Source organism: Vitis vinifera, chromosome 7, assembly GCF_030704535.1.
Source record: "Vitis vinifera cultivar Pinot Noir 40024 chromosome 7, ASM3070453v1".
Classification (NCBI taxonomy): domain Eukaryota; kingdom Viridiplantae; phylum Streptophyta; class Magnoliopsida; order Vitales; family Vitaceae; genus Vitis; species Vitis vinifera.
In genome coordinates, this window is record NC_081811.1 from 3309035 (window position 1) to 3330405 (window position 21371).

The 21371-nt window shown below is 35.9% G+C and overlaps 4 protein-coding genes across 4 annotated transcripts; 2 read left to right on the forward strand and 2 right to left on the reverse strand.

Moving 5' to 3' along the window:
* Nucleotides 1-1200: 1200 nt before the first annotated feature.
* LOC100267613 (translocator protein homolog) lies at nucleotides 1201-2225 on the forward strand. Its single transcript, XM_002263666.5, has one exon. It carries the CDS (start codon nucleotides 1335-1337, stop codon nucleotides 1890-1892), a length of 558 nt encoding a protein of 185 aa, XP_002263702.1. The 5' UTR covers nucleotides 1201-1334; the 3' UTR covers nucleotides 1893-2225.
* Nucleotides 2226-3559: 1334 nt separating this feature from the next.
* LOC100262459 (putative glycosyltransferase 2-like) lies at nucleotides 3560-5456 on the reverse strand. Its single transcript, XM_010653870.3, has one exon. The coding sequence runs from the start codon at nucleotides 5080-5082 to the stop codon at nucleotides 3724-3726; it is 1359 nt and encodes a 452-aa protein (XP_010652172.1). The 5' UTR covers nucleotides 5083-5456; the 3' UTR covers nucleotides 3560-3723.
* Nucleotides 5457-6744: 1288 nt separating this feature from the next.
* On the reverse strand, nucleotides 6745-9183 carry LOC100257344 (alkylated DNA repair protein ALKBH8 homolog). Its single transcript, XM_002263830.4, has 4 exons — nucleotides 8913-9183; nucleotides 8152-8183; nucleotides 7461-7667; nucleotides 6745-7268 (listed from the first exon to the last, which is right to left on the reverse strand). Exons 1-4 carry the CDS (start codon nucleotides 9130-9132, stop codon nucleotides 6945-6947), a joined length of 783 nt encoding a protein of 260 aa, XP_002263866.1. The 5' UTR covers nucleotides 9133-9183; the 3' UTR covers nucleotides 6745-6944.
* A 2059-nt stretch (nucleotides 9184-11242) lies between these two features.
* On the forward strand, nucleotides 11243-12806 carry LOC100251998 (stress-related protein). The gene is made up of 3 exons (XM_002263908.5): nucleotides 11243-11696; nucleotides 11845-12069; nucleotides 12143-12806. The coding sequence occupies exons 1-3, from the start codon at nucleotides 11661-11663 to the stop codon at nucleotides 12626-12628; spliced, it is 747 nt and encodes a 248-aa protein (XP_002263944.1). The 5' UTR covers nucleotides 11243-11660; the 3' UTR covers nucleotides 12629-12806.
* The last annotated feature ends 8565 nt before the right edge of the window (nucleotides 12807-21371 follow it).

Genomic DNA, 21371 nt, shown 5'->3' on the forward strand with positions numbered 1-21371 from the left:
TAATTTATTTTTTCTCTTTTATGTAAAAAATAAATACATTTAAAATATTTAAATTTATAACTAATTTAATTATATTTTTTTCATATTTCTTATGATTGAAAAATCGTTTTTTTAACATTTTTTAAAATATTTTGCAATGCAAGAATCAAACATACCTAATTTTTATTTTTATTTTTATTTATTTTTTTCCTTTCTTCTACTTTTTCTCTCTTTTGTTTTTTTTGGTTTCCTTTTTCCCTCGCAATTCCAAATGTGCCCAATTTATAAAGAAAATTGAGATTATCCCTTTTATATACCATATGATAATCAAATTTATCTAATTATTTATTTAATATATTTATTATTATATGGGCCTTTCATGAGCTCATTGAATCCCATTTCTCATTACATAATTGTTTAACAAAAATATACCTCAATTGTACCATATTATCAATAAAAAACATTATTAATAAAATTAAAACAAACTTAAAAATTAAATATATAAAAATAAAAGAAAATTAATCATGTTGCCAATGAGATACTCATGTAAGTTGAAGCTGTCAAAAGGTGAAATTATTTAAAAATAATAATTCTATTAATAATATCAATTAAAAATTGTCTTTAGAAAAAAAAAACTTAATTCAAATATGAAAGTTATATTTTTTTAAATTCAATTAAAATTATTTTTTTCATACTTTTCAATTGAATTCCTTGTAAGTGCATTAATTTAAAAATAAATTTAAAAGTGTAATATTTTAATAAATATTTTTAAAAATTATTGTATTTTTTTTTTCTTTCAAAATCCCCTTAAAGGTGCGGGATGTGAGAATGACATGGAAACATGAAAAAAAAAATATTTTAAGGTTTATTCTTAAAACAAATAAATAAATAATCAATTTTTAAAGTGTTTTTAACATCTATTTTCATTTTTTTTTTCCCCGTAGAAATTGTGCACCTAACCCGAAATTTTCTCTAAAGTTGCGGAGAAAATTAATAAAATAGGAATATATATAAATAGCATAGGTTCAGAGATACCTGGCCCAAAGTCCAATTCAACATGAGTTCAGCCCCATGTCAGATTGAAACAATGCCGACAGGTGGAGGGTCCAAGCAAATCTTCATCTGCATTGCTGGCACTTTCCAACTCCACGTGTCAGAACCTATGCCCCTGATTACCACCTCCTTCGCCCACGTGTCACATACTTCCCCACCTTCCAAACGGACTCCCCAGAAAATCCCGCTCTGCTCTATAAACTCTCCACCTGAAATTCCTCCATTTCACCTCATCTCTTCTCCTCTCTCTCTCTCTCTCTCTCTCTCTACCTTATTTTCTTTCTGTTCTTTTTCTTCTTTTCATGGCTTCGACCAATCTGAAACAACGCATCAAAGATGGTCCGAGCACGCCCTTCCCCACCAACAACACCACCAAAAGAGAGAAGAAAATGGCGATGGCCAAACGGGGCCTTCGTTCGCTCACCACAGCGGTCTCCATCCCTCTGTCCCTAACCCTCGTCACCATCTACTTCTCCGGCGCCACTGACCGCTACCGAACTCTGCCAAAGCCCTTCTGGTTCCCGCCGCTGTGGGCCGTGCACGCGACCTCCATGGCCTCGTCTCTCCTAATGGGCCTCTCCGCCTGGCTTGTGTGGGCCGAGGGCGGCTTCCACAAAAAGCCCACCGCTCTCCCGCTTTTCGTAGCCCAGCTCGCCTTGAGCTTGATCCGAGACCCGATTGTGTTCGGATACGGAGGGACTCGGGTGGGGTTGGTGGTATGCATGGGACTGTTTGGGGCCTTGGTAGGTTGTGCCCGGATGTTCAGAGAGGTGAATCCGATTGCAGGTGATTTGGTAAAACCGTGTTTGGCTTGGACTGCCTATGTGGGTGTTGTAACTCTTAAGCTTCTTTTTGCCTGAAAGGCTGGGTTTTTTTTTTGTGTTTGTTGTGTAAGTAACGGGTTAGAGGACCCTTTATGTTTGGAGCTTTGTATTGTAGCATATTTACCTTCGTTCAGGGAAAGGTTATGTTTGGTTCAAGGGAAAATGAGATTAAGAAAAGAATTGTATTGGCAGTGGTTTGAAGGAGGTTTGTTATATAGAGTCTGTTGATGGTATTGAAGATTTTGAAAAGTTGAGCAAAGTTCTGTGTTCATCCATCAATGTGATTCAAATATTCCGTAGCCTCTGTTGTTCCTATGTGATAGGAAAAGAAAGAATTATAGAAAAATACCATAAGTTCTCTTATTTGAATTTTATATCTCCTCTTCTGATAATTCGTACAGGTTGAAGGAAAATTTGGAGAAATGGTCCTATTGAGATTAATTACCATCTTATATAATTCCAATTTTGGTAAACCAATCTGGTTTTCCTGCTGTCTGTAATTAACTTTTTCGATCTAAGCTCAATAAACTAATCTCTCACCATGGTCAAACTGAATTTCTGGGTGCCGCTGGGGTTGATAAAAGGGGTGGTTTGAAAGTGTTTAGATATCACGATATCGGCAACTGGTCTCAAATATGCTGTTGGCCATTGGGTCCCCTGGTAGGCAACTTGTCTCAAAACAATGCTTACAACACTGACGGGATTGTTCTTTTTTGCCTGGGCTACCCAACTTGTGTACATTCAGAACAATCTCCAAAAATTTGCACGAAAATTTCTCTTCTTTGTGGTTACTATATGTTTTAGCACACTACGAAGCTTTGCGGTTAATTTTGAAGCTAGAGAAGGATCATTCACGGATGCCAAAGGGGTGGACATCTTGTGTTACATAGTAGTAAACTTGATATAGATCGATATAAGATATGTCAAGGTTTTGTTACAGTTAAAACATATATGCTTCATGGTTTGAGACTATTCACCGGCCAATTGTCTCTGGCAATATCAGCTTTCCTCAAGTCACACAAACAATCAATTCTTAGATGTGAATTTCTGGATCAGTAAATGGGTCATAAACAAACCTGCTACGAGATTAAGCTGAACGAACTCAAAAAATATCACTGCAACCAGAGGCACGACCTAGAACTAAATACGAACAAAGTAGGATAATTTCACTCGAATGTTATGAAGCTTAGAAGGTCAGCTAATCCCAGAGTCAACCAGTTCCTAAGCACATGGGTAACTGATAATCCATGTATTGAACTTGTAATCAAAAGGTCTATGATAACCCGTAAAAATACAGTAATAAAGCATCAATCCAGACATGGATGGATGCCTAAGAGGAATTTCTTCAAAGCCACAGAACTGAAGTTTGCTAAGCAAGAATAGGCAGGACAGAGGACAACTGCGCTATTCTATGATTCAGGCTCAAGCCATCCAACAGTCCACAAAAAAGAGAGACCATCATCTATAGGACCAGTCACCATATGAACAATAACATTAATACTAGTTTCAGTAATCCATCATGCAATGAGTTCCAGTCAAGCTAACCAACTAAAATGTACAGCCAAAATTAATGGGTAATGAATTTACATGGATGATCCGAAGTCATTCCAGCATTACAATTTTGACAAAAAAAAAAAATGAAACTTGTTAAGAAGTAAAAGAAACTACAAAATTGAATAACTGCAAACAGAAAAAAGGCTCTGTTTTCTTTCTAAAAGCATTATAATTTTATAATTTAAACAGTGATTAGGAACAAAAGAATACTATCTCCAGACATTATATATGGCATACATAGGAACAACATGGACAACATAATCATAGATAATCCTGACCATCTAGCAGCAGAAGAGTAAACATGCCAGCCCAATCAAGAAGAAGATACCTTCACGGCTTTGAATGCTGGATGAAGCAGTCCAAGCTCATCCTTAACCTCAAGTGGATTGTTCGTATCATTCCTTGTTCTCTTAACTCTCCTACTCCCTAATGACTTATGGGTAAACCCATAAATCTGAAGTACCTGATTGTCGCCAAAATTAAACGCCCGGTCCATCTGCTTCAAGCATCTCTCAACTGGGTAATCCCCAAACTTTCCACATGGCTTACACCCCACAAAATGAGTCACCAGGGGCCACCGGTGATCACCCAACCCGGGATGATAATTCTCAATCATCTCCTCGTACCTATCAACCAGAATCCCCCAATAGCCATGCAAATAATATGCGCTCTCCAAGTAGACCTTACCGCCCCACGTATCCTTCTGCGTAGCCAAAAGGTACACCATTGCTGACTGATCATCAGCTTCAAAAACTGGCCTATCCTTCAGCTCCCTGGTCAGAATTTTCCCGGCTTCAGTCCTAATTTTCCCTTTTGGCCCCATGGGGGCCCATGCATCAAGAATGTCCAGTGACCACTGGCAATTCCTAAGCAAAAAACTCCCCGTATTCAATCCAATCCAATTCTTCTGATCGTAGACCATCTCATTCCATCCATGCATCACAAAATTGTAATCTTTGTACCGCTCCCATGGCAGCTCAAACGCCATATCTGTAAACATTGCATCACTATCCATCCACCATAGAAACTCAACCTCAGGATGAGACAACAGAAGCTTCCTAATCAATGGCAGTTTCGCCCAGAACCCCGCCATTTCGGCATCCAGAAGAGCCATATTGTAGAAAATCTCAATCCCGTGTAGCCTACAGTAATCAATTTTGTTCTTGATCGACTTCAATAGGTAATGATCACCAACTGGATTTTCACAAGGCTTTGGAGACGACCCAGTAACAAGAAGAACCCTAGGTTTATTGGGTCCAATGAAATTTGGAAAATTAGGGTTCTGTTCAAGCCATGTCGATCTCTGCTCATCCCAATCAGAAATTTTTGGGCCGAGACTGTAAGGCTTTTTCGGATCGGGCTTCTCGCTATCGTCCTCTTCATCAACCAAGAGCTTGTTGAGATCAAAGGTGGCGTAGTTGTTAAGCTCGGAGGACGAAGACGACGTCGTTTGGACCTCCTCGAGAACCCGATGAGGCTCGGCTCGCTTGCGCGGGGAGAAGTGGTCTCGAATCTCAACGAAGTCCTGCTCCGGAGTGCCGAATTTTCCGGCCCCGATAGTGCCACGTAGGACGACGATGGTCATAACGAGGCAGAGGATGGTGACCTTGAAATGGCGCAGAGCTCTGTGGATCTGCCGGGCTCGTCTAGCCCCCAAACATCTCTCTATCATTGTTGCGATCAACGGAATCGAACAGGAAACTTATGATTGAATGTGCATTGATGATAATGCGATTGAATTGGAAACCCTAGAACCTAAAGCACGAACCTTTTCTTGAGCAACCACAGGAAAAACCCCTAGAAGTAGGGATTGCAGATCAGATTTGGGACAAAACGTGTTTAGTTGTATCCATAAAAAACACCAGCATTCAGCTCCCATCATGTGTTACAGCTCATTCGGACACGTTTGACAGAGTAATCCAAACATACTATGTTCCGACGAGTGGAACCCACGACAGCTTTGTTAATTGTTATTGATAAAACCAGAATAAATCCACATTATTAGTAACTATTTTCCAAAGAAACAACTTCCCATCTCAAAGTTTAAGGTTGGATTTTCCTTCAAAAGTTGTCTAATTTTTATTCTTTTCTTTCCATATTTTAAAGTTGCTTTTCATTTAAAAAAAATTAAATAAAATGACAACTGTTTTTAATACACCAAATTAGTCCTCATGGAATGTGGGTCCCAAACCCTTTTTTTTTTTCTTTTTGGAAAATGGGGAAAAAGTAAAAATAAAAAAAATATGATTTTTTTATTTTTTTTTCAATAATATTTTTCAAAAACCAAATATAACCCAACAAATTGAACTTCTTCAAACATATTTAACTTATTTTTTATCTTTCATATAAAAATTAAATAATTTTAAAAAGTAAGTTTTAAGTAATTATAATTATATTTAGTTTTCTTCCCTATTTTTCACAATAAACTAGAAGATCATTTTTCTTTTTATTATAATTTTAAGAAAGTATTAATACAATAAAAAAAATCTAAATAAACTTATTTTTCTAAATTTGATTTTAGAGAAATCAAATATAATTAAAAGTAATTAAAAACTTATATATTTTAATATAAAAATAATTTATTTTATTTTAAATTTATATATATATATATATATATATATATATATATATTTTACTTTTCCTTTTTATTTTCTTTCAAATTTTTCAAAAACTAAATATAGAAATTGTAACCAAACATATCTTTCACTTTAACAAAATTTTGAAAACATGAATGTACATTTTATCCCTTCCTTCTTAACTTTATTTTTTAGAAGATGAAAATAAATTTAGCATGTACAAGGTCCAAACATATGTTTTATTTTCTTTTCTTACAAAACCCTACTGCTAATGTATGAATACATTGAATAGATCGGTGGAGAACAAGGAATTGAAGGAAAGTACCCACTGGCTTCTTCCTTTTTGAATATAATAAACATGGTGTTGATTACTTTTGGAATCCAAAGAGAATGTGAATCATGAGTGGCTGGGTCTTGGCTTTGCCCATCAAGCAATCATACCTAACCTGAGGGATAGCTCAGATGGCCCAACCTTGGGTTTGGACATCCACGGTTATCAAAAAAAAAACATCTGCATCCACTATGCTATTCATATAAGGAGGCTACAACTAAGAGTTTGGGAGTGCTTTTAGAATTAGGGAGAAAATCAAAAGTGGTTGATAAAATTTAAAAAATTAAAAAAGTGAAATAAAAGAGTTGCACTCTTACTAATTGCAACTACATAGCTCCTAGCATATCCATCTGGGTTTTACCACCTATTTTACAGTGGCAAATAGGCTCTCCACCCTGTGTTCATCTTGTTTCCAAAGCAGGCAACATCTGAAAACTTCAATTTTCTCTTCTGCAATATGAATGTGGCTTTGTCATTTTAGTTTTGATACAGGTATGCAGTTCAAAATCTCAAACCCTAGTTTCTGCAGATTTGAAATTGGGATTGCAGACAAACAAACATATTTTGGAATACAATTATGGAACTGGTAATCCCTGAAACGGGCAAATGGGTGGAGGAATGAAGACACTACTCAATTTTGCAGAGCTTCCTCAGTGTTATAGAGGTTCTACTCTTCTGATCAATTTCCTGCCCTTCCCATATCTGGAATCCTGGCTTGCGATTTATCTCATGCTTCCAGAAGTAGCGAGCTTCTCCCGACATCAGAACTAGAGATCCTGGGGTCAGATAAACAGGGATCTTTGTCATGGGCGAATAGTTTCTTCCTTCCCTTCCACTGTCACAAGCCTCTGTATCATCAACATGGGTGAAATGCATAATGCATGATGACTCCAGAGAAATAATGGCAATTCCATCTTCAAAGCGCATAAGATCAACATGTGGACAGATACCCTGCACACAGGAAAAAAAAAAAGGGGAGAAAAATCATCTCAATTTCTACTTACATTGTTGAACTTATTGACCAGTTGAATCACACTCTTCTTCTGATCCAATGGAATTGATGATAAAATGCCATATTTAATCCACAATTCATTCAAGTATATGTCAAAACAATAACTTTGAACTTTCAGAAGTTATTCGCACCTCACCTGGTTGGTATACATTTAAGATTAGTTGATCAAAAAGGGGCTCTCTCCACAATATTTCAGATGGCAAGAGGCAGCCTTTCTCATCCCCATCACAGGTCACTGAGTCCATGTGTTCAGAAACATAATCACTAAAAAGCACCACCTCACGAATGGAATGAGAGAGTTCAGTTGCCCACTCAGGAAGGTTTCCAAACCTCATAGCCTGCACAACACAAGGAAAATATTTGTTCTTTTAGAAAAGCCACTATTGATGATAGACCTTCCCAACAAGGAATGCAGTGCTAAGGATATGGCTAATAGAACTAGATAAATTAAGTGGGGATCATATACTTATCCAATTCCTCGTAGTTAAACATATATTATCAATTTTGGACTCCCAACATTGCTAAGGAAAGCACTATTCCCATTTGATCAAGCAACTCCTTTTAGTTTCAAAATTCTTATTTCCTCAGTCCCTAACCAATTTTTGTTGAAAGCAATTCAAACTCAAAGCTTATTTCCACATTCATGTTTGTGTGTGTCACCCCTTCAAATACAAAACTTATTAAGAGAAGCAAAGAATAGAAAAAGTGATTGAGAATAAGACTATAAAAGGTAATTCATATTCTACAATGACAACACCAAAACTGCTAGAAATGTAGAGTGTTTCCAGATATTATATGTTAGGGTTTGAAGCTGCATTGTACCTGATTATGAGAGGCTTCACTGAACCATCCTTCTGAAACCACATGGTGTAAAACAAGATACGTAAGAATTTGACATGAAAAGTCAATGAGGATTAGGACTCTGCATCCCCAGAGTAAATCCGAAAATATCGCAAATGTATGTACAGATCAAAGATTTTGAGAAGAGCAACTTGAAAGAAGGAATAGTTACAATGCAACTACAAAACATACACCCCAATTATTCATAGCCTTATAACCATTTTTGTACAGCAACAACATTCAGCATCTGGATCAAAAACACAACTTCTAGTAAAAAGGTTCAATAACCACCACTGATTCAAAAGAATTCGATGAGCGGGCAAGAATGGTCCGACGTTTCTACAAATTGGGATTAACTCAACTACTCAATTGCAGACATCGATTGTCAACATTCAAGCTATCCACCATTAGAATATGATGTTCCCTGTATCTTTGAACCTATTGAAACTTCTAAATAGATTTACCTATCCTTAAATTGCTCCACTGATTTCAACCATATCCACACAACGCAAGACCGATGCCCCATTTCACTGATAACTACTGAAATCAGCTCAAACATATGACAGTTATTATCAACAACATTAAACACACAGTGCTCCGTTTGGTTTCCGAGGAAAGGTTGTGAAAAGAAAATAAGAGAATTAAACCACAGCAAAATTCCGACTCCACACCCATTTTATCCTGGGAAAAGTGAATTTTCTCAGCACCCAAACATAGGGAAGAAGGAAAGAAAAGGAGGAAACCTTTTTCGATTGCGGAGAGCAGGGAGGATTGCTCTTGCGGAGAGAGGAAGTCTCTGCAGAGCCATAGGCCGTTGATCTCGCTGATGGGTTCCCAGCTAGGGTTTTTCTCGGAATGGATTGAAGAGTCCTCCAACCGATTCTGCGGATGGTGATCGGAGTCTTCGCTGTCGGATGATTCGCCAAACACGGCCTCGAGAAGTGTCTTCTGCTTCTCCTCCATTTTTTGAGTCTTCGCTGTTGCTTCACGGAGGCCTTTTGGAGTGTCGATTTGGGCCTGACTTTCTTTCTGAGGGGGGCCTCAAGTTTAAATATGTTTGTGGGCTTGAAGGCCCATGATTAGATTAGGATAGGTAAATTCTAATGAATTAAATTCAAGTGCATCAAAAGAGGATGTTTTTACAAAAATAATTGAAAATATAAAAAATATCAAACAAAAATTCCAAAAATAAAGAGTTCGATAAATTTTAAAACATTGATAATATTTACATTAAATTACATTTTTTAAATAAATTAATATAAACATATGATATAATATTCATATACATATCACAAAATGGAATCTATACCATCTTGCATGATTATTTTGATTTATTCTTATAACTTATCATGAATCAAAGATTAATGCCAAAAACTTTAATTTCACCAATTAAGTTTGTCTACTTCCTTGAATCATGCCATTGTTGCCTCATCCTTGCAGGCCACATGTTTTGGCACAACAAAGACTTGCCTAACTCATACCACATGTTTAACATGTTTTTCTCAACAATTTACTTGTCTAATGCCCTACAACTCCTTAGATTTGGTGAGGGATGGTAGGAATGAGTTTGAAATAAATATTAATGTGTGAAGAAATTTTTTGAAACTCAAAATGGGTTTGAGTCGGGTTTGAATATAATTTTATCCCACCAGTCCCAAAGTAATCATGTATAATATTAAATGAAAAATTATTTTAATTAATTTTTTTATTTCAAATTTGTTTTAATTTATATAAAATATTGTTTTTCATAAAAATAAATTATAAATATTTATAATATTTTTTTATAAATTATATTTACTTTCAATAAATTTTAATATTTTAAAAGTAAAAAAAATGTTTGAAGAGGGGTTTTATGGGAATAAGAGTAGATACAAATTAACAGAGGGTTGGGAGAAAGGTGATGCGTGCCAAATCTGCCGCCATTTTTCAACCCTAGGGCCTAGACTAGGTGTTGAACCAAGTGACGGCTGTGTGTCATGCTCGCATGGCAATTCGGCCAACTCTCCACATCGTTAGGCAGTTGCCACACTAGTTTTGGCCCTCTTATCGTGTGTATTCTAGAGTGCCTAATTCAACCCACGTTTTGAGCTCCTAGCCATTGCTCTTCCATCCACGCAATCAGCAAGGTGTAGAAATGCACACTGCGTCAGAAGCCCATGGTATTGGTCCATGTCAGTGCCCCTTGGCTGCACCAGTCCCAGCCCACCACTTGGGTATGTGCCAAGGCTTGACTGCACCCCTTTAACCTAACCCGATGCCTTGCTCAACTCACATGACGCTTGGCTCACGTGCTTGGTATCATCTGGCCTTAGTCCATACCTTGCCCAATCAAGTCATGCTCCACACAACAGCTTGCTCATCCGGCCCACCCCCATGGCATTGCATCCATGTCAAGAGTCAAGACACAAGTGAATGAAAATATAACCACACGTGTCTCTTGGCTCAACATCCAAGTATTGAAATTGGTAAGAGTCATCTAGTTAGGAGTCTAGGTTCTACAAATAAGAATAAGCACGCAAATACAAGATTGCACATTCACTCTCCCAATAAGAGGTCCCTAGGTCCAGAGGTCCAAACCCTTCAGTTCTATCATCCAACCGTGGCTTTATCTTCAATTAACCCTCCTACTTCACTTCTGGCCTTTCTCTGGTTGTGTTTTGTACTACTCCCACAGCAAAAAAATTTATCCAACTATAACATCCCTACCTTTTATGGATAAGGAACGCATTCCCCACTATTGGCGGTTGTAATATGATGGCATCGTTTGGCTGTAATAGAAAAGGAAAAGTTCGGAAGAGACCAGGAATCAAGATGAAACCTTAGCTTTCGATGTGGGACCAACTTAGGGAGATAAGGATCGTGCGGAAGAATCAATCAGACAGGCAAACTATTTCTTTTAGAAAAATTTGACATCTAATCCTCTACTTTTTGACGTTACCAATCATCTAATATTACTTTTGAGAAAGACTGTTTTCAATTTGTCTTAAACTAATGATACCTAATTCGAATTCGTCAGGAAACGAAACGGTGACGTTTTAAACAACCTTGGTCATCGTGCCAATGGTTGCATAGCTATCCGTGCCATGCACAACACACCCTCCCAAATTCCGACACGTATCGAGAAAAGTGCCATCCATAATAGCCACGTGGCAAGGACGTGCCTTGTCATCGGAAGCGTTCACGAGCATCCACGTGTAAATATTCATAAATCATAAGCCGTCCGCTTGATCCAAGCGATGAAGTTAACTTAGCCTCAACAAGTTGAATCTCATCAACCATCTAGAAGCTCGCCACGTGGCACCAGTCGTAGTTTTCCCGTGGATGGTCGTGGAGATCGTCGCCCCTAGATTGGGATCCCTATAAATCGCGAGTTGTTATTGATTCCGCTTCCTCTCCGTTATAATCGAAGGAGCAAGTAGAAGAAGAATCTCGCGAGGGCAAACTAGGTGTCTGTTGCACAGCCGCAACTTAGCCAGTGAAATAGTACGATCATGGCCGAATCAGAAGCCAAACAGCAACCAGAAACGGTAAATTCTTCTGTTTTGGTGTTCGATCTGACTTGAAAGGAATTATTGTTTTCATTTTTTGTTTGGCTGCTGAGAAAACGAAGGAAAATCAAGCGAAAAAACGATCTGTTTTAAGATCTCTTTGGTTTTGGCCTATTGATATTCTTAGGTTCATGGCGAGGAGAAAAGGTTGAAGTATCTGGATTTCGTCCAAGTGGCAGCGATCTATGTCATCGTCTGCTTCTCAAGCCTCTACGAGTACGCGAAGGAAAACTCTGGTCCGCTGAAGCCCGGCGTCCAAACCGTCGAAGGCACCGTGAAGACCGTTATTGGACCGGTTTACGAGAAGTTCTACGACGTTCCCTTCGAACTCCTGATGTTCGTCGATCGCAAGGTGAGAAGAACGCTCTTGGCGTATTTTAGCACCACCTGCAATAATACGCTAACATGATGGTGTAACTTTACAGGTTGAGGCGTCCATTTACGAGTTGGAACGTCACGTGCCATCGCTGGTGAAGCGGGCTTCTTGCCAAGCGATCACCGTGGCTCAGAAGGCTCCTGAGCTGGCCCTAGCCGTGGCTTCAGAAGTCCAGCGCGCCGGCGTGGTGGACACCGCGAAGAACATCACGAAGAACGTGTACAGTAAGTACGAGCCCACCGCCAAAGAGCTCTGCTCCAAGTACGAGCCGGTAGCGGAGCAGTACGCTGTGTCAGCTTGGAGGTCACTGAATCGGCTTCCGCTCTTCCCTCAAGTGGCTCAAGTAGTAGTCCCCACAGCGGCATACTGGTCGGAGAAGTACAACCAGAGTGTGTCCTACACCGCCGAGAGAGGGTACACGGTGGCGTTGTATCTGCCATTAATTCCAACAGAGAGAATCGCCAAGGTATTTGAGGAGGCTAGCGCTCTCCCCACCGTGGAAACCAACGGGAATGCTATTCCCTTGGCACAATGATGGTGATTAGTTTTGGGCTGTCGGTTTGTTTTAAAGTTTTAAGTGCTTTGCTTTTTGGCTTTATCTATAGTTGGGATTTGGGAAAACAATAAAACATACTGTGATGAGCATCTATACTAAATATGGGTGTTTCCTGTAAATTATTTCGGATTACCGTATAAAAGGCAAATTTATAAAATATTTTTTTTAAATTTATATATTCCTTAGAATTTCATAATACTAAATAATTGAAAATTTTAAATATTTTTCTTTTATTATTTCATTAATAATAAAGTCAGCTATTGAATGAGAAATGTTAGACTATCGATAATGTTGGAATGAAAAGTGAAAATAAGTATTTCATTATTTTCTCTTTCACTTATGATAGGAATGGAATCAAATTTTATTTAATAAAAATGAAATCCTACATATAAGTGAATATTTTGATTCCTATCAAATTATTTTTAAAAATACTTTTCAAAAATTTAAGAACTAGATGAGTTATTTTTGTTAGACAACCACACTGCACACACTGGTTAGTTCATAAGAAAATAAAAGAAAACTGGAAAAAAAAAAAAACAGAGAATTAAGGAAGAAGATTAGACCGAGTCTTGTGGAAAACACAATCTCCTTAAAACAGATTCGCCTTCTCCACAGGTGTTTTGAGAATCGCAAGGCGTTTGTCTCCCAGGATAAAACGATCTTCGAATGGCAGCAACAGCACTCTGCAGCCACTTCGGCGAACTGGAAATTGTTCAACTCTATCACGGACACGGAAGGAAGGAACTCTTAAACACTCTGACAATACTCCAAAGTTTTTCTGTACTTTTTTGAAAGAAAGTCTACCACTATTTATAGACTTCAAGGAGGGAAGAACACAGACAGGTTCAGAAAGCCAAAATGAATTTGGCTTCTTGAGACTCTTAGAATTCTGGAAAAATGAATTAATTTACTTAATTCAATGGATTTACTTAATTTCATTCATCCCCTTTTTCCAACAATTCCCCACATGAAAGAAATTAAGACACGATGAACTTTGTGATAGAGTACAACGGTTGAAACCTGCATAGGAGAGGTAGGTGTTACCCTTTGAACCTTCCCTTGTAGAAATATGTTTACTCTACTAGCTAAATAGTAGACACGATGTCCTTGAACTGCTCTGCCATTTATGTAGATGATGACATATCTCACACAGGAATCTTCCTAACATATTTCAGTTCTCACTTTTATGTTCATTTTGGCCATGAACATACGCCTGGTTCTGTAAGAGTTTAATAAGAATTGTGCCCTATTCAATTCCCTTAGAAGCGGCCCCACTTCACTCTTACATAGATGATCTCTTAATCACGAGTAACCCGCATTACTCTGTTCGGATTTCCGAAGCATAAGGATCATTAAAAGCATAGCTTACCCTTTCCTCTTACGGGCATCACTATTTTATCATAGGAATGGACTAGGGAAGATCCCTACAGTGATTTAACAAAGTCTTTACAGTTTAGTTGTCCCTTTTGAACCTAGATCTCGGGATCTCCAGTCAACTAGGTTGGGTATCCACTGTATTGACTTATTCTTTTATGGGCTTTAGTCCCATTCCCCTTGATGACTTTTCAACTAACTCTCTATTTAACCCTTTGGTTAGTGGATCCGCAATGTTATCTTTGGATTTCACATAGTCCACAGAGATAACCCCAGTTGAGAGTAGTTGTCTAATGGTATTGTGTCTACGACGAATGTGTCTAGACTTACCATTATACATATTACTCTGTGCTCTACCAGTTGCAGATTGACTATCACAATGTATGCAAATTGGAGGCACAGGCTTTGACCACCTTGGAATATCCTCTAGGAAGTGGCGTAACCATTCAGCCTCTTCCCCACATTTATCTAGTGCTATAAATTCAAATTCCATTGTGGATCTGGCAATAACCGTTTGTTTTGAGGATTTCCACGACACTGCTGCACCTCCTAGTGTAAACACATAACCACTATGGGATTTTGAGTCTTTAACATTAGATATCCAATTCGCATCACTATATCCTTCAAGTACAGCAGGATATCTTGTATAGTGCAGTCCATAATCACGAGTAAACCGTAAGTACTTTAGTACTCTTATAATTCCTTGCCAATGCTTGGCTCCGGGATTACTCGTATATCTACTCAGTTTACTAACCGCATAGGCTATGTCTGGTCTTGTACAACTCATTAAGTACATTAGACTGCCTATTATTCTAGAGTATTCTACTTGAGAAACACTCTCACCTTTATTCTTGGACAAATGTAGAGTTACATCCACCGGTGTTCTAGCAACTCCAGAATTATCTTTATCAAACTTTCCAAGAATTTTGTCTACATAATGTGACTGACTTAATATGAGTTCATCTGATGTTTTTTTGATTTTTATTCCCAATATAACATCAGCAAGTCCCATGTCTTTCATGTCAAACCTTGAATTCAACATGTTCTTTGTAGATGTGATCATCTTATCATCACTACCAACAATAAGCATGTCATCTACATACAAACATACAATGACATATCCATGTTCTGTATCCTTGACATAAACACACTTGTCACATTCATTGATTTTGAAGCCATGTGACAGCATAACATTGTCAAATTTTTCATGCCATTGTTTCGGTGCTTGTTTTAAGCCATACAAAGATTTCACCAGTTTACAAACTTTCTTTTCTTGTCCTGGAGCTGAAAAACCCTCAGGTTGCTCCATATAGATTTCTTCATCTAAATCTCCATTTAGAAAAGCTGTTTTTACATCCATTTGATGTATTTCAAGATTTCTCAATGCAGTAATTGCAAGTACCATCCTTATGGAATTTATTCTCGTCACAGGAGAATATGTGTCAAAATAATCTAGGCATTCAGTTTGTCTGTAGCCTTTGATTACAAGTCTTGCTTTATACTTGTCAATTGATCCATCTACTTTCATCTTTCTCTTGAAAATCCACTTGGAACTTAAAGGTTTACAACCTGGTGGAAGATCCACTAGTTCCCAAGTATGGTTTTGCAATATGGAATCAATTTCACTCTTAATGGCCTCTTTCCACATAAGACCTTCTGTAGAGTTCACTGCCTCTTTAAAAGTTTGAGGTTCGCCTTCAAGCATAAAAGTTAGAAAATCTGGACCAAAAGACTTTTCTGTCCTTACCCTTTTGCTACGTCTAGGTTCTACCTCAACTTCTTCATTTTGATCCTGACTCTCAAGCATTCTTTTTTATGAACTTGGCTCTTCTTTGGATTTACATGGAAATACATCTTCAAAGAATGATGCATTCCTTGATTCCATTATCGTGTTCTTATGAATATCTGGGATATTTGATTCATAAACAAGAAACCGATAAGCATTACTATTATGTGCATAGCCAATGAAAATGCAATCAATAGTCTTAGGTCCTATTTTCACCTTTTTAGGTGGAGGAACTGCCACTTTAGCAAGACATCCACACATTCGTAAGTATGTGTAGGATGGCTTTCTTCCTTTCCATAACTCATATGGAGTCTTTTCTGCTTTCTTTTTGGGTACCTTATTCAAAAGGTAATTAGCAGTTAAAATGGCTTCTCCCCACATGTTTTGTGGCAAACTAGAACTTATTAACATTGCATTCATCATTTCCTTTAAGGTACGATTCTTTCGCTCAGCCACTCCATTGGATTGAGGCGAATAAGGTGCTGTTGTTTCGTGTATAATCCCATGTTGAGCACAAATGTCAACAAATGGCGATTCATACTCACCACCTCGATCACTTCTTAGTACCTTAATTTTCTTGTTAAGTTGATTCTCAACTTCGGTTTTATAGAGAACAAATTTCTCTATAGCTTCATCCTTGCTTTTTAGTAAATACACATAACGGTATTTGGTGCTATCGTCAACAAAAGTAATAAAATATTTATTACCACCTCTTGTTTGTACATATTTCAAATCACTGATATCACTATGGATCAAATCAAGGGGTTCAGTGTTTCTTTCAACATTTTGAAAAGATGACCTTGTTAGTTTTGCCTCAACACAAGTTTCACATTTATGGTTGGAATTAATTTGGAATGTTGGTATATGATTTAAGTTAATTAATCTACGTAATGTATCATAATTAACATGTCCTAATCTACCATGCCATAGATTAGAAGACTCAAGCATGTAAGTAGAAGTACTAGTTTTATTCATATTTGACTTAATAATAGTCATTACATTGAGTTTCCACATTCCATCACTAATATACCCTTTCCCAACATACATTCCACTCTTGGACAAAACAACTTTGTTTGACTCAAAGACCAACCGAAATCCATGATTATTCAGCAATGAACCAGACACCAAGTTCTTGCGAATTTCCGGTACATATAAAACATTGGTCAAAGTCAACTCTTTCCCAGAAGTCATCTTCAAGATTACTTTACCTTGACCCTTGATCTCATAGGTGGCAGAGTTCCCCATGAACACTTTTTCCCCATTCTCAATTGGTTCAAAAGTGGAGAACATTTTCTTATCAGAGCATACATGGCGAGTAGCACCAGTATCAATCCACCATTCCTTTGGGTTAGAACCCACCAAGTTCACCTCAGAGACTACTGCTGTGAGGTCAATGTCATAAACATTTTTAGTGATGTCGTCAATCACATTAGCTTCCTTAGGTTTATTCTTTTTGGGCAGTCTACAATCAACAGACTTGTGACCTTGCTTACCACAATTGAAGCATTTCCCTTGAAATTTCGGCTTCTTTGAGATCCCTCCTTTAGGTCCCAACTTAGATCCTTTCCCTTTGTTGTTGTTCGTCTTTGCCTTGGAACTTTGACCATGTTCCACAAAGTTAGCCTTGGCCTCATTTAGAGTGTGCGCCCCTTTCTTTTTAGATCTTCTATTATCTTCTTCAATGCGAAGTCTAATAATTAGATCCTCGATGCTCATTTCCTTTCTTTTGTGCTTGAGGTAATTCTTAAAATCTTTCCAAGCAGGGGGTAGTTTCTCAATAATAGCTGCCACTTAGAAAGTTTCACTCAACATCATTCCCTCAGCATGTATCTCATGCAAGATTACTTGAAGTTCTTGGACTTGACTTACCACAGTCTTGGAATCTACCATCTTATAGTCGAGGAAGCGACCCACAACAAATTTCTTAGCCCCGGCATCCTCAGTTTTATATTTCCGGTCTAGAGATTCCCATAGCTCCTTAGTTGTTTTCTTGTCAGAATAAACATTGTACAACGAATCAGCTAAACCATTCATGACATAATTTCTACACAAGAAGTCAGAATGTTTCCAAGCATCTATAGCACTGATGACTTGGATATCGTGCTCGTCTTCTTTGAGCTTAGGAGCATCCTCAGTTAAGAATCTTGCAAGATTCAACGTGGTCAAATAGAATAACATCTTTTGTTGCCACCTTTTAAAATTTAGTCCACTGAACTTCTCTGGTTTTTCTCCTGGTGAGACAGAGATTGGTACAGCAATAGGCATCGCTGGCACTTGGGCCACAGTAGGGGTTGCCACTGGGGCTAATTCAGTTACAACAACGTTATCGGATTCAGTTGTCATTTTCCTGAAACATCCAAGAAAATGTGTCAATTTCTTTTTCTTTTTTTTCTTTTTCTTTTTTTTTTCAAAAACTTAAAAAAAAAAAAACTGAAAATCACTTTACAGAGTATTCCCAGGAAAGACTAGTGGGGTATAATGACCCAGACCAGGACTAGCTTCCTTAGACAGAATATTCAGTTCCCAAGAAATTGGAGGGGTCACAAATGGTCCCGCTTAAATTTCAATTACCTTAGACAGAACTTCTCTGTATCATAATTTCCAAATTTTCAAAAGACTTGGTACAAACTTTATAAGAAGGTATTTTTCCCATAATAAAAAAAACATGAGTCATAGTCCAATGGTGTCATACTGAGTTGAGCATGAGAAAAAGGGCTCAGGTTAAGAGTTCGAAACTTCTTTTTGTAACAAATGGTTGTTTTTTTTTTTTTTTCTTAAAAAAAAACACAAATTTGAAATTTTTTTTTTTTTCAGATTTGTTTTTTTTTTTTTTTTCTTCAGATAAACCCAATTTCAACAAACTTATTTATTTTATTTTTTTCTTTCGAAAAAAAAAATTTGTTTTTCCAAAAAAAAAAAAAAACCAACAAACAAATTTTTTTTTTTTTTCTTTTAGAAAACAACAACTTGTTTTCCTAAAACTTTTAATTTTTAATTTTTTTTTTTCCCGAAACCGAAAACAACAAACCAAATTGTTTGTTTGTTTTCCCGGAAAACTTAAACAACAAGATTATTTATTTATTTATTTTTCCAATTACAAATTGTAATTCAATTTTTTTTTTTCTTTTCACAACCACGGTTTTTTTTTTTTTTCTTTCTTCTTCTTCCTGATAACTTTTTTTTTTCTTTTCACCAACCACTGGTTTTCCTTTGAAAAAATCTGTTTTAAGAATGTTAGACAACCACACTGCACACACTGGTTAGTTCATAAGAAAATAAAAGAAAACTGGAAAAAAAAAAACAGAGAATTAAGGAAGAAGATTAGACCGAGTCTTGTGGAAAACACAATCTCCTTAAAACAGATTCGCCTTCTCCACAGGTGCTTTGAGAATCGCAAGGCGTCTGTCTCCCAGGATAAAACGATCTTCGAATGACAGCAACAGCACTCTGCAGCCACTTCGGCGAACTGGAAATTGTTCAACTCTATCACGGACACAGAAGGAACTCTTAAACACTCTGACAATACTCCAAAGTTTTTCTGTACTTTTTTGAAAGAAAGTCTACCACTATTTATAGACTTCAAGGAGGGAAGAACACAGACAGGTTCAGAAAGCCAAAATGAATTTGGCTTCTTGAGACTCTTAGAATTCTGGAAAAATGAATGAATTTACTTAATTCAATGGATTTACTTAATTTCATTCATCCCCTTTTTCCAACAATTTTTAAAAGTAATTTTTTTATATTTTGATTCTATATAAAACACAATTTATAGTTTCGAATTATATATAATTTATATAAATTTAATTCACATCTTTTTAAAATAATTTTTTTTAATTACAAATGAATTTAAAATAAATATTTTTTAATAAAATATGAATATTAATAATATAATAAAATCATAAATTATAGTTTTTATAAATATTATTAAAATATAGATATTAAATTAATTGATTTATTTTGTTAAAAATAAATAATTCAAAATTTGTCATTTTTAATATTGTTTATAAACTTTTATAAATATTATAAAAATATGGATATTAACATCTTATAAAAGTATAATTCATTTATTTTTTAGAAAATAAAAAATAATTATTCAAATTAATAATTGTTAATATTATTATATTTTAAATAAATATAAAAACAAATAAAATTTAATTTTTTAAGTTTTAAATTTGTCAAAATTTTCATCATATGCCTACATATATTACTCAATTAGAAACATTTTAAATTATTTTATTTCATTTATAATTAATTAATCAATTTTTTTAATTTCAAATTAGTCTTCAAATTTACAAGATTTATTAAAGAATTTAAAGCATTAATTATATTTATTATTTTTATAGTTAGTATATAAATATATTGAGTTTTAAATTATTTTTAAAAATGATTAAACTTATTAATAAATTTAATACAAAATCTCACTTGATTCAAAATTTATTTTCTCTAATAAAAAAAATCATAATAGCAGTTTTTCATTTTACTTTGTTTTTAAAAATTGTTTCTAAATTACATTAACCAAATAGTGTTATAGTGGTATAAATTTTTAAAAACGATTTTGTTTTTAAAGCACATGCCCAAATAGGTTTTTATTATTTAGCCAAAAAAACAAAAAATAAAAATAAACTCATTGATTTTTTTTAATAAAAATAAAAAATTATTTCAAACTATGTATCATGTGATAATTTTATAAAATTAAAAAAAAATCATTTTAAATCATATGTTCAGATATTATTGATATTTTTTTTATTTTCATTTATATTTTTACTTGAGACTGAAATAGAATCAAATTACCATTTCAACCTTACATTCCTATTTGTGTATAAACACATGAATTTGAATTATCAAATTCATTTTTATTCAAAAAAAATAAAAATAAAAACAAAATATTCATTCTCATTTTCCTACTCAACTCTAATCAAATTTGAGTTGGAATCAAACAAGGGAAGGTTGAATTTTTGAAAATTTTATTATTTAAAACTCTTAAATAGAATATAAAATATAAAAGATAATATTTTAATAATAATCATATCATTCCATGCTTTTAAATAATTTGGAGATCCAACGTTGGGAAGAATATGAAGCTGATGGGTTCTTTAAATTTTGCTAACAAGTTGGTTGAGTGGTGGGCGACAGACAGGCAATATTTTAAATTTTGCTAACAAATTGGTTTAGTGGGGTGGGCCATACACAATATGTTAAACCCAAATTTAATTTCGGTCTCCTGTTCCCAGGGCTGTCTTCTTTCCCTTTTGGATATGCCTCGTCGACGTATGGGCTATGGTACATAACATATAAAATAAGAGCTTCAATCAAAAAGTCATAATTAGCCTAACATATCATTTCTCATTACCGGAACGTGTTCCCCTTTCGGAGATCGATGAAGGGCCCGGATATAAGTGGATCTTTCAGTTGGTGTCAAATGGGTCGGGTCGACCAGCATGATCCAATGTTTAATGGGCATTTATGGTACTAGCATGGCCTAATTGAAAATTGTGTCACGTTGTATCGTGCTAACTGATGTAAGCCAAATGGATGACCCAACACAACCCATGAGCCATCAAG

Coding starts and splice junctions, on each gene's coding strand:
- LOC100262459 (XM_010653870.3), bottom strand. CDS start 5,082: ATGATAGAGAGATGTTTGGGGGCTAGACGAGCCCGGCAGATCCACAGA.
- LOC100267613 (XM_002263666.5), top strand. CDS start 1,335: ATGGCTTCGACCAATCTGAAACAACGCATCAAAGATGGTCCGAGCACG.
- LOC100257344 (XM_002263830.4), bottom strand. CDS start 9,132: ATGGAGGAGAAGCAGAAGACACTTCTCGAGGCCGTGTTTGGCGAATCA. Junction 8,184..8,912: donor GCTCTCCGCAATCGAAAAAG/GTTTCCTCCTTT, acceptor ATGTGGTTTCAG/AAGGATGGTTCAGTGAAGCC. Junction 7,269..7,460: donor ATGTATACCAACCAGGTGAG/GTGCGAATAACT, acceptor TCCTGTGTGCAG/GGTATCTGTCCACATGTTGA.
- LOC100251998 (XM_002263908.5), top strand. CDS start 11,661: ATGGCCGAATCAGAAGCCAAACAGCAACCAGAAACG. Junction 11,697..11,844: donor CCAAACAGCAACCAGAAACG/GTAAATTCTTCT, acceptor TGATATTCTTAG/GTTCATGGCGAGGAGAAAAG. Junction 12,070..12,142: donor TGATGTTCGTCGATCGCAAG/GTGAGAAGAACG, acceptor GTAACTTTACAG/GTTGAGGCGTCCATTTACGA.